This window comes from Paramisgurnus dabryanus, chromosome 7 (assembly GCF_030506205.2).
Source record: "Paramisgurnus dabryanus chromosome 7, PD_genome_1.1, whole genome shotgun sequence".
NCBI classification, from domain to species: domain Eukaryota; kingdom Metazoa; phylum Chordata; class Actinopteri; order Cypriniformes; family Cobitidae; genus Paramisgurnus; species Paramisgurnus dabryanus.
In genome coordinates this window covers 5721879-5734819 of record NC_133343.1, presented here as the reverse complement: position 1 = coordinate 5734819, position 12941 = coordinate 5721879, and the positions used below count along the sequence as shown (strand labels likewise).

Here is a 12941-nt window from a genome sequence, read left to right as displayed (position 1 = left end):
AATATTTTCAGGATATATTTTGTGTCTGTTTGTTTGACCATGCTGTATTATGCTGTCTTTTTAGTATTTATCGATTTTATTATCCTTAACCATATGTTTTAAGGTAAGGTAAGTAAATATCTCCATGATACCATGGTTGGAATTTGATCATCTGACCGCACAGCGCCCTCTGTGGACAGCATCACGGTTAATATTTTATGGTTATGATGTATAAAAACTATTGCACTAAAGACAATAATTCTATTAAATTTACAGATTATTTACATCTTTCTTCATACCTGATTTATAGATTAATTACTAATGTTTAATATACAAATTTACAATGCATGACAAATATCGTAAAAATTGTAGAATAATTATTGACAACAATTATTGACAACAGTAAAGAAAAACTAAGTTGTTTTATTTTGATATATGTAAAATAATCCCACATTTTGGTTTATACTACAAAAACAAGACTTCTTTCTCTCCCACATAAATTGTTCGAAGTTGCAATCCAGGAATTACATAAAATTAGCAAAAATCTGTTCATCCCAATTACCAACATTCCATAGGATTTACTCATGCAACCTCAACTAAACCTAAAGAGCCTTTTCCTATCACATCTCCTGCAATACCTCAACTAAATGTATTGAAATTTCACTTGAAGCCTTTTCAAATTCACTTGAGCTGAATATTCCAGATCAGTTGCTTTATAAAAGTAAAATAAAAGTGATGGTGTTGGCCTTGGCGTAGCAAGTGGGAGTTATGGACCTCTTAGTTCAGTTTAAGCAGGTTAGTGAGTTATACCAGCTTAGTGTAAATCAGACCCATTAATCAAACTTTTATTAAGTCTGACTTTGTAATATTACTTCAGTTAATACATCTTGATATGTATTTTTAAAACCAATTAACCACAATTTCATTAAAAAGTCAGTGTGTAGGGAATGAGCTACAAACATAAGCTAATATTAAGTTGTCTTTAGATTTCATTTTGTTTGAGAAAAACCTGCATTGAATTGGCCTTCAGACTCTAAATGACTAAATCGCATGTAGTCTAATAAAGTTTCAAATTAAACTTTGTGCCAAACACAAGATTTCATGAAGTAAACAATACATTTTGTGAAAAACGCAACTCTACAAAAGAATTGCGAAGTCTTTTTAATTACATTTTGAAAAAGGCATTGCATTCCAGTTGTCAAATGTAAACCGAGTGCTTCAAAAGAGTAAATAGATTTATTATGAAAAGTACAAATTTGTTGCACTCAACCTGGGAGTCCAAATCTAAATGACACATTTCTCCACAACCGGAGGCGGCAGAAACACACACACACACAAGGTTTTAACAAGGACTCTCGAGGAAGAGCTTAAAACAATGGGGCAAGACTGAAATGTTGAGGTTTTTGCTCTTTCAGGGTGTCATGAGTGTTGTGTCGCCTCTTAGTTTGCTGCAACTTCATTTGCAACTGGTTGACCTGTAGCATTCTCTGCTGTTTTGGAGGCCTATAAAACACAATAAATCACAGAGGAAATAAATTACTGACTGATATAATGAAATAACATACAATTTGGGGATGCATCGGCCTATATTCTGTACTGGCAAATAAAAGCAATTTTCTACTATCCGACATCGGCCGGTTGTTTAAAAACAGCCGGTGATCAAGGCAGATTATATCTTGTAATAAATTGAAACAAGTAATAAAAAACAAATTAATTGCTTTCAGCAGATGTCTTTTCAAGTAATCAGATATCTTTATTGGCACAGAAATTTTGTAACAGTGCACCACTAATACATTGGTCCAGTACGTAGATTTTTAGCACCATCTAGCGTGAGACTGTGAATTGCAACCAATGGCTCAGTCCACAACTCACCCCTCCCTTTTTGAAACACATAGTGAAGCTACTAGGGATGGGAAAATTCCCTGTCTAGCACGGTGCATCGGATGCGGTCTAGCACGGTGCATCGGATGCGGTCTAGCACGGTGCATCGGATGCGGTCTAGCACGGTGCATCGGATGCGGTCTAGCACGGTGCATCGGATGCGGTCTAGCACGGTGCATCGGATGCGGTCTAGCACGGTGCATCGGATGCGGTCTAGCACGGTGCATCGGATGCGGTCTAGCACGGTGCATCGGATGCGGTCTAGCACGGTGCATCGGATGCGGTCTAGCACGGTGCATCGGATGCGGTCTAGCACGGTGCATCGGATGCGGTCTAGCACGGTGCATCGGATGCGGTCTAGCACGGTGCATCGGATGCGGTCTAGCACGGTGCATCGGATGCGGTCTAGCACGGTGCATCGGATGCGGTCTAGCACGGTGCATCGGATGCGGTCTAGCACGGTGCATCGGATGCGGTCTAGCACGGTGCATCGGATGCGGTCTAGCACGGTGCATCGGATGCGGTCTAGCACGGTGCATCGGATGCGGTCTAGCACGGTGCATCGGATGCGGTCTAGCACGGTGCATCGGATGCGGTCTAGCACGGTGCATCGGATGCGGTCTAGCACGGTGCATCGGATGCGATCTAGCACGGTGCATCGGATGCGATCTAGCACGGTGCATCGGATGCGATCTAGCACGGTGCATCGGATGCGATCTAGCACGGTGCATCGGATGCGATCTAGCCTGGTGCATCGGATGCGATCTAGCCTGGTGCATCGGATGCGATCTAGCCTGGTGCATCGGATGCGATTTAGCTTGGTGCATCGGATGCGATCTAGCTTGGTGCATCGGATGCGATCTAGCAACTGCATCGGATGCGATCTAGCAACTGCATCGGATGCGATCTAGCAACTGCAATCGGATGCGATCTAGCAACTGCAATCGGATACGATCTAGCATCTGCATTGCAATGCATCGTTCCTAACATACTACATTGGTAAAAAATAAGAGTTTTTTTGGTGATGATGCGGACAAAAATCCTTAATCTTGCAGCACGTTTTCTTAAAAAATGCAATGTAATATATTTATGGATATAAATATATTATTTGGATATTTATGCACTTTTATGCGATGAAATGCGAGAACTTGCAAAAACTGCAGGAACTTGCAAAAACTGTTTCCAGCTTTAAATGCTACATTTTTCAACTTTCTGCTAAGATTTGTGATATTTGCAATGAAATGCGGCGATTGTGAAATCATGCAAGCCCCGCATATTTTGTGCATGGAAATCTGAAATTTATGCTGTGAAAGTGCAGCGTATTTGAAAAAATGCGTCCCCCGCATAAATATGCGCACTTGTGCTAAACTTTTTATTTAGAAACTGACCAATATTTTAAGATTGTTTAAATGTGTTGTGCTTACAAAACTGACACAAAAACTGTTTTAAGTGTTCCTTATTAAATTGCATAGCATTATTTTTTTTTATTGCATCGGGCCGCACTGCATCGTAAAGGGGTGAATCGCATCTGTAGCTGCTTCATATGTATCTTTAATGTATCCTATCGTAGGCTATGCATAGAGATGCTTATCGCATCGGACTCAGTTATGGAGATGCACATCCCTAGCAGCTACGGTAAACATGATGGTACGAAATGGTGACTTCAATTTAGAGCCCCACGTTGTATATAGATAAAAGCGCCTCATTCTAAGGTAACAAATCTTTATAGACCATTGTTAATTTGGTTATGTATATTATATTGCCTTTTTGTCAAGAGAGATCATATTTTTTGTAAACTGTAAGCTTTAATCAATAACCTTTACCTTCTTTTTCTTCTTCTTCTGTGCTTTGCGACTTGCAGAACTTTGTATCAGAGACTGTAATAAAATCCACAAAGACCAAAACATCAGACTGCAGGAAAACATTTAAATGTTCAAATTATACAGAAGAGATGACGGTAACATACCTTGAGTTCGGGATCTTCTACATCATATTCGGACTTGTAGAGGTCGGCTTCAAATGGTCCACTGGTGATTCTCAGAGGCCCGTTGGCCATCAGCAGCACTGTGAACTTAAACTGAGCCACAAACTCGCCTAAAGAGAGAGAAAGATATAGAGGTGGTTTAGCAGGTATAGAAAATTTTAAAAAATAAAACAAAATGGGGGCATCGATAGAGAGACTTACCTTCTTTTTCATGTAGTACACTAAACGGCTGAAGTAGCTCGTGTTTGGCACACTCCACCACTCCCAATCGAGCTTTCGCTTCATCCTCAAACGCCCTGAAAGACAAGTTTCATTCACGTCAAGCTAAATCATTGAAATGTGAATAGTTCCTGAAATAACAAGTGGCCAAATTTTTTAAAATACAAAAGCCAGGTACCTAAGAGTGAAAGGCATGGCATCAAAGCGTCTCTCAACTTCACTGAAGAACATCCTAGAGGTCTTCATCTTTAGTCCATACTGCTTACTGGGGTCCCGTTTGTAGATGGTTGTTCTCTGCCCTCCATCTCTTGCCTGAAGAAGACATCACGTGCATATAAAATATTACAATACTAAACATTTAGTTAACTTATTAGGAGATATAGATATATACAGATTTAATGCAAACCCATGTTTTTACTTGGGCTACATTTACATGACAATTATGTAAAGAAAAGTTTTCCTTTGCGTTTTTTAATCATTTTAATTTTGAATTTTTGGTAAAAAGACACCTGCTTACATGGATGAATCAAAACCCTGTATTATGTGTGCCAGGTCCTCCAACTTCAAAACGTCCGATATTGTTGTTTAACCTTTCATTTATTTATTTTTAAAGAGCGCTTGACTTTGTCTTTGCATGTTCGACTTGTAGAGACACTGGATCTGTACTTTTTTCAACACCAATACGAAATGCGAGAAGTTGTGGACTTGCATTGCAGAGCCAGTGTAAGAAGAGCATGTGTTGTTAAAATGTTTATATATTTTTATTTTTAGAAAATGATTAATGGATTTGTTAGATAAGACTTTTATTTCTACGTAGGCTGCCATTGTCGTTTTGGTTACACATATGCATGTGACTAAATGAACACATGCGCATGATGTCACCATTATCACAGATTCAAATTTTCTTTGAAAACAAAGCGTTGTTTTAAAAAAGCAGCACTTTGTAAGTCGTCTTTAAAAGGTATGTGTTTAAAGAAACTCAAAAATGGAAAATAAGTTCACCAGTTTCACTTGAAAATGTCGCTGTGTAAACGTCCCCTAAAGCCGCATAAGATTGTGATTACCTTTCCTTCTCCTGTGCTGATCAGCACATCCACTGCATACACTTCATGAACCTCAAACTCTGCCTTTTCATGGTCCTTCCTGTTACGAGATGCAAACAAAAACCAGTAAACAAACTGATATAAACATTTATTATTATGCATCCTAAAGAGCACTTTGAACACAATTTAGTATAATTTGGACATTTTAACAATCTATACTTCGAATTGATTATAAAAGTTGTTTAATTCAACTTTTTCTTCAGACACAAGGGGACGGCATTTGGTAAGTGACACGTAACAAGTTGTTTTAAATTCACATACGAGTAATAATTAATAGTGATGCATATCTTAGCATGCACTACTTACCGGTATGCGCCTTATTCAGCCTGCCGCCACAATGATTCCAAAACGAGGCTGTGAGGGATGGACATTCAGAGCGTGCACTTTAAAGGGATAGTTCGGCCAAAAATGATATTAAACCCATGATTTACTCACCCCCAAGCCATTCGAGATGCATGTGTCCATCATTTTTCAGACGAACACAGTTTCAGTTATTTTAGAAATATCCTAAATATCTTTCTGTTGTTAAAATGTAAAGATACAGGGTCCACCTCCTTAAAGTCCAAAAAATGTGCATTCATCCTTCATAAAAGTAATCCAACCGGCTCCAGGGGATAAAGACCTTATCCATGTGGTTTTTTCATAGAAAAATCCATATTTAAAACTTTAGAAACAAAAAAAACTAACTACCAGTAATGCCATCTTAGTCACGTCCGCATTCAGATGAGAGTGTACGCAGTTTGCGGAGGGTTCTCTACTGCTGCGCTGTGCCTTCACATTTGTCATCCTTCACTAAGAAAAGTGCGTACACTACGCTAATACTCTCTCCTAAATGCGGATACTAAGATGGCGCCATGACCGGAAGTTTTTAATAGTGATGCACCGATGTATCGGCTGCCGATATTTATCGGCCGATTTTTGATGAATTTGAAACCATCGGCATATCGGCAATAGCACGAGAAAGGCCGATACCGATTGTTTATTAATTAAACGCATAAAGAAATCAATTATATGTAAAAAATGAGTTAATGTTGTTAATAAAATAAATGCTGAACACCCAAAAACCACCTTTGAAGGTTATATATAATTTTTATCCGAACTTTCCCCTTAAACCCATTGTTTAGTATCAGGATGCTGGTCTTCCAGCCATTAAAACACAGAGAATACATAATTTGACAAATTTCTACACTACATGACAAAGAACCTCAGAAAACATGAATTTTTTTAAAAATAAGAAGGGACACATGACCTAATTTGAGAGGAAAATAGCACATTATGTACATAATATCCGTTTTGTTGGCTAATCACCCATTTCTAATGTTGTAAGCATGCTTATTTTTCTTTGAAACACTAATATAGTATGGAAGGTATTTTTGGACTTTTTAAAATTAATTAATAAAAGAATTCATTAAATTATAAAAAAAATAATTAAATTATAAAATAAAATCGCAAAATAAAATAAAAAGGCAAGCTTGAAAAGGAATTTGTAAAAACAATTTTTAAAAGGCTTTTTATTCATGCCCAAGCAATAATAGGGACAAAATTAAAATGTAAAGTTCAGTTTTAATTTTATGTTCTGTTTTTCTTTTTCATTTTCGTGTTTCATTTTATTTTCAACTTGTATGCAAATTCAATGTTAATCAGTGGGTGGGGCTTACTTGCTTAAAAAAGGGGATTGGCTGAAGCAGTGTTGCCAACTCAGTGACTGTGTTGCTTGCCAACTTAGCGACCTTATTGCTACATCTAGCGACTTTTAGACCCATTTAACCAAACTTAGCGACTGTTTGAATGAATCTTAGCTTCACATCTGTACAGATAAGCTACTGTGTCGATTGTACTGGCCAACGAGTGCCGGGTGGCGCTGTCACGGTGAAATGTGCGTCTACCCTCTGTGCATGGAGCTGGGCAGGAATAAAAAGCCTTTTAAAAAATGTATTTACAGATTCCTTTTCAAGCTTGCCTTTTTATTTTAATATTGTCAGTCTTGACTCAAGATTATATTGAAAATGAAATGTCAAATCATCAAATTAATTTAATTTTTCAATTTGGCCGGAATGATGCTTCATCACGTTAAAAATGAAATAATTTAATATAATGTTTTAATTTTTATTTTAGCATTTCATTTTCAAATTTGGGACATATTTTTTATTTTATTTTTTATTTTATAATTTAATTAATTATTTTATAATTTAATTAATTATTTTATAAAATAGTCCTATAAAAGAGTACATATCTCCAATTTGTATAGATCACAAAAACCCAAGGCATGAATACATTAAAAACTTCCTTCTGTATGTTTTTTAAGCACAATGACTGGAATCAACAGAAGCAGGATTCATTTCTAACTAAATAGCATTAATACACAACTTTGGGGCTTCATATGTGGTTTTTCCTTTAACAATACCTGCACAACGAACTATCACGTAAATAGCTTGTTATCATGTCAATCACGTGTTATTAAGTCAATGTTCAAGTCTAAAAAAAAAAAAACATTATTGAGAAAATACATGGGAAAACCTATTATGATCTATACAAACTGGAGTTGTTGTATAAAATATTGTATAGGATATTGGTGTTTTAAAGAAAGGTAAATAAATCTCATATTAGGTCCCTTGTAAATTTAACAATTCATGGTTTCTGAGGTTCTTTGCCCTGTGGAAATTTGTAAAACGATGTATTTTCTGATGGTTGAATGAGCAGCATCCAGACAAAAAACAATAAGTTTAATGCGCAAGCTCTGGACGTCCATCCTTCACAGCCTCGATTTGGAATCAACATGGCGGCAGACTGAATAAGGCGTATTACAGTCTCACTCGTTTATTACAAATTGTATGTAGCTTCAAGATCAAAATGGAACCAAATCCATAGTAGTTAATTTTTTCTATAAATTTTTTTGGTCGGTCTTGTTCATACCGTTGTTGATCTGAAGGGTTCTGGATTATAGTCTTCTCTCCATCAATAACATGTTGTTTGAGCTGATGGGAAAGCATGCCTGTCAAAGAGGTGAACAAAAAGGTAAATAAAAAGTGGTACCACCAGACCCGGGGATCAGCTGAATGGATTCCAAAATTTTAAGAATCAAATGTTTAACTCTAGGGGAGCTGGAAAATGAGCATGTTTTCAAATAAAGTGGAACGTCCCTTTAATAATGTGATGATACCAAACTCTCTTCATGGATAAAGTTGGTGTTTTTAATAGTAATGAGACCATTCCATTGGAAAAAATAGCAATGACTCACCTTCAATAGGGGTGCACTTGAATGATTGGGCAATCTTGGCCCAGGCCTCGGTGACCTGTGTGTTCTACAAAGATAAACAGAACAAGAAGAGAAGATAAAAGACTTCACACAAGAAAAAAAACAACAATTACTGTGAATGTTAGCCATATGTTCACTGCAGCTGGGTGGGGGTCAAGCTTTTGTTCAAACTCTCGTCCAAGTTTACTACATATACTAACCTGGTTGCCAGGTTTTACAAGACGGAGAGCAGCCTCCGCGCACATGTGTGCTGCTTTGATGACATCAGCTTTCCTTCCTTTCACAGGCGCTTCCTAGAATGTTATAATACCACAACACATAAGATGAGACGATGAGAAGATGGTCAGACTTCATTCATTTCGAGATCCTCTATAAGAGGTAGTGACAACAACCAACAATATGGATTTACATTATTATATTCTATTAAACAAGAAACCATGAAGTGATGCGAGAGACACAACTGTGTAATACACATCAGTTGCTGAGGGAATAGTCATTCATACAGTTTAACCGTCATGAAACAAAATAGCAGCGATTGACCAATGAGAAAGAAGCATTCCAGGCTGCCATATAATAACTTAATAGATAAATGATCTCTTTGAGGTAGGGATGCACCGATACTGGTTTTGGGTATCGGCCTCAATACCACATTTTCTAGAGTACTCGTTAAAAGTCCCCCGATACCTGGAATCGATTCCACGGTCTGAGAAATGATTATGTTTGAGCGGCGTGTAAGGGGTTAATGCCTCTTGTGTTGTCCAAAGGGGCAGAGGTTATAACAAACTGGAAAACTAGTCCTTTGTTTTTTTTTTGTTAAATTATATGACTTAAGCTGTTACCTGTCAATTTAAAACATGTTTTTTAATTAAGTACTCGGTATCGGCAAGTACTGAAATGCAAGTACTCGTACTCCAAAAAAGTGGTATCGGTGCATCCCTACTTTGAAGTGCCATTTTAATTTGTATATGAATATCAAAAACATGCAGGCAAACACACCTTAGTAGCTCCTACAATAAAACTGTGGGCCACGTTGGAGATGAAACCATCAACGTGTACTCCTAGATCACTGTTGAGATTAAGGAAAAATGTACGAGTTAAAATGGAAAAAGAACTGAGTTTTTTACAGAACGACATACGGACACCTAGGTTTATTCAAAATAACAGTCTGGTCAGGACAGAACTTTAGGGAAGATAAACTACAAATTGACAAACTACAAGAAACTTTCATCTTCAAATGAATAAAATACTATTAATGGTGTGCACAGCAAAAGCGGATTTAATTATTTGCACAAAAAGATTACATACAAAGTCAATGCAAACATGCAAAAAGACACAAATTCGCACAGAGAGACATGAATGACGCATAAACGCTTAAACTAGACAATTTATACCTTGCAGGGATGCATAATGATTAATCGCGATTAATCTATAGCAGAATAAAAGTTTTTATATATGTGTGTGTGGGGGTATTGTGTATAATAACTTTGTATAGATAAATGCACACACATGCATGTATATTCAAGAAATGTTTACATGCGTATATACATTTGTATATTTAAGCATAATTTATATTACATATAAATATATTTTTTTTCTTAAAATTTAACATGCATGTGTGCATATTTACATATACATAAATATTATATACAGTTATTATATACATATATGTTGTAAACAAAAAACTTTATTCTGCTATAGATTAATCGCAATTAATCGTTATGCATCCCTAGACGTGACTGAGGCGAACATTGTTCGTTGGCGCAATTAAGTCTTCTGCACAAGCAAAAAAAAAAAATCATTCGAGCAGGTTATTCGCATGATGCATTGTCGCACAAGCCGGTCAGCAAAAAGCTTATTGGTTGTATCAAAAAAATGGAGGAAAGCATTATTGTAGCGGTCTGGGTGCCCACCCCGAAATGTATGACAACTTTTTATTCATACAGAGACAGGACAAAAAAGGAGATAGCTTGGACTACCTGGTAAGTGATGGGAGTCCTTATCACCTTTCGCTGCGCATTGTATTTATTTGCATTACGCAACTAATGACGTGGTGAGGTGCAACTAATACTACAAGTAATCTAGAGCAAGTAAAGCTGGGGGTATAGTTTGTTTATTTGAGAATGCAAATGTACGCAATACGTACAAAGTCGAACGCACAGCCTTGCAAAGTATAGTTTATTTGACTCATACGTATACACACACATTGCGACAAAATGCAGTGCATTTCCTGGGATACATACTATGTTCTCCTGTATGCCATTGAATAAAAAACGTGCACAAAGTGCGCACGGTCACAAAAATTCGGCTGTGAGTATACGGTGCACGCGTACTATTTTGATGATGAAATTTGCATAACATGCACAGTACACATGAGTATGCATAAAAACTATAGTTCTAGCTTTACACAAACCGAATATTCGCATAAGAGTTAGCCAAGTATGGAGTTATTAAAAGTGAGCATCCATACTAGAATTGAGTCAGACCTAAAAGTAAACTTTATTACACTTATATAACTACATAAATTACAGCACTAAAAGAATTTTAAGTCCAAATGCTTATTTAGAAAGCTAATAGGTCCGTTTTCATGTTTTTAACTTAAAAAAACAAGTCACAGCTTCGCACTGCAGAATAAACAAGTACAAATATTAACTGTGACAGTTACATGCACACTTGCATTGGTGATTCACAATAAAACAAGGGAACAAGCAGGAAGACAGTCGGAAAGACACAAAGACTGGGATGTCACTGAGGGACACAGTAGGGAAATACTCCAGACAAGATGGGAAGTACAGATTTCAGGCCAGTAAGAGGAAGAGTAGTGAATTCAACAAGGGAGAAGAACAGGTGGGAAGAGAAATGGTGAGGTTAGACAAAGCACAGACGAACTGGTGAAGGGGGTTGTGCCTACATTTTGACCAAATCTCCGTCTTTCAGCATGTAGTCTGGATCACTCTTCAGGGGAGAGAAGTGGCAGACACAGTTATTGACTGACACACTGGTTGGGAACGCAATGCCTGCAAGAAAGGACAACCACCGATCTTCAACAAAATATAATGCGAATCATATGCAAGGAAAGAGATCATCATCTTTATAAGAACCACAAGCATTTAGCCAAATCTAGATCGTCCAGACTTTAATACAACACCCATCATCTCACCTTTCTTCATATCCTTCTCCTTCTTGAAGACCTTTCCGGTCTCTGCCATGATGAAAGCATCTCCCTTTTCACAAAGGCTGAGAACTGATGCTCCGGGCTTGGCTGCATCGATGACCACCTTTAGTGCCTCTGTAAGAGAGAGAAAATGTAAACAAAATAAGATATGGGCTTGTTGATATTCATTTAACTGTAAGGAATAAATAAAGTTAATTTAAATTGTTGCTGAAATTCTGCATAACCAAGGCGAAACATGGATGATATGCACTGAGCAGGTGCAAACAATAATGCTTACTTTAGAAATCAGCTGAACTAACAAAAAGTTTGGGATGAAACCAACGGTTCCAACCACTGAACCATCAATGAAGCTTTATGAGTACAGGGCTACAGTGCAAAAAACACAACAACCAAGTCCAAAAGCATCCCTCTACCAGCATAAAGTCAACTTAAAATTAGAAATGCACCCTTACCAGTAGATGAGAAAGATTAGTTACATATCTGGACAACTATACAATAGTACTGTATACTATACTATAGTATGCTACTCTAGGCTACTAAACAATGCTCCTGTATGTTCAATACAGAATGGGTTTGATCCCCAGAAAACATATATAATGATTTATAAATGCATAATTTGAATGTAACTTTTGATGAAAACATATGCCAAAAGCTAATGTGCACTATACTAGAGATTTCCAGTAGAATCTCTAGACTACTTTACTAGTTGTTCAGTCTATAGACCAGACTGCAAACTCAGTAACCTATGCCTTTGATGACTAACCCCCTTACAGCTGGCATTGAGACTATCACAAATGCCCAAATGACATACACCTAGGGCTAAAGCTAGCTAGCATTAGCATGATTCTATCTATACCATCTGTAACACACTGCACAGTGTTTACATTTGTATATTTAAAAAAAAGACATGCCTTTAGGCAGGTGTACATAGAGTTCTATAGGGCCTAAGGCCAGAGGGATGGACTAGATCTCTCCACGCGGCTCATCTCGTCAACACATGGCACGAGAGAGCAGCGTGGAGGCCCGACTCCATCACTCAAACGTCAAACTCACGGTTGGCGATGTCACCGCCCATCTTGTACTTGGTCACGACCAGGTCCTCGGCGATGGTCTGCTCTTGCTGCTCGTCGTCGGACATGGTTGCGCCGGCTGCCGAAGTGTCTCTCTGTCAGATGAGCAGAAACCAGGCAGTCACGCTACTACAGAGCGGTTCACGCCACGGACCGTCGCGCTCCGCCCACGACCTCTACACGCACAGCGCGACCCCGCCCACCACGCAGATCGTCAAAGACGTCGTCGACATGGAACCTGGCGCCAAAACTATCTGACAAACGGAAGGCTGCATCC

General features: G+C 37.9%; 1 protein-coding gene across 1 annotated transcript; it reads right to left on the bottom strand.

The window, feature by feature from the left end:
- Window positions 1-382: 382 nt before the first annotated feature.
- pa2g4a (proliferation-associated 2G4, a) lies at window positions 383-12851 on the bottom strand. The gene is made up of 13 exons (XM_065293732.2): window positions 12648-12851; window positions 11580-11708; window positions 11331-11436; window positions 9419-9488; window positions 8623-8715; window positions 8405-8468; window positions 8080-8158; window positions 5128-5206; window positions 4242-4375; window positions 4046-4140; window positions 3827-3954; window positions 3684-3737; window positions 383-1482 (listed from the first exon to the last, which is right to left on the bottom strand). Exons 1-13 carry the CDS (start codon window positions 12730-12732, stop codon window positions 1420-1422), a joined length of 1179 nt encoding a protein of 392 aa, XP_065149804.1. The 5' UTR covers window positions 12733-12851; the 3' UTR covers window positions 383-1419.
- Between the last annotated feature and the right edge of the window lie 90 nt (window positions 12852-12941).

Bases quoted from the DNA above. Each gene is read 5' to 3' on its own strand.
- pa2g4a (XM_065293732.2), bottom strand. From the start codon at position 12,732: ATGTCCGACGACGAGCAGCAAGAGCAGACCATCGCCGAGGACCTGGTC. The intron at 11,709-12,647 runs GTGAGTTTGACG...TCTCTCTTACAG, and splicing joins GGGCGGTGACATCGCCAACC to AGGCACTAAAGGTGGTCATC. The intron at 9,489-11,330 runs GTAGGCACAACC...TAATCTCAACAG, and splicing joins GACGGAGATTTGGTCAAAAT to TGATCTAGGAGTACACGTTG.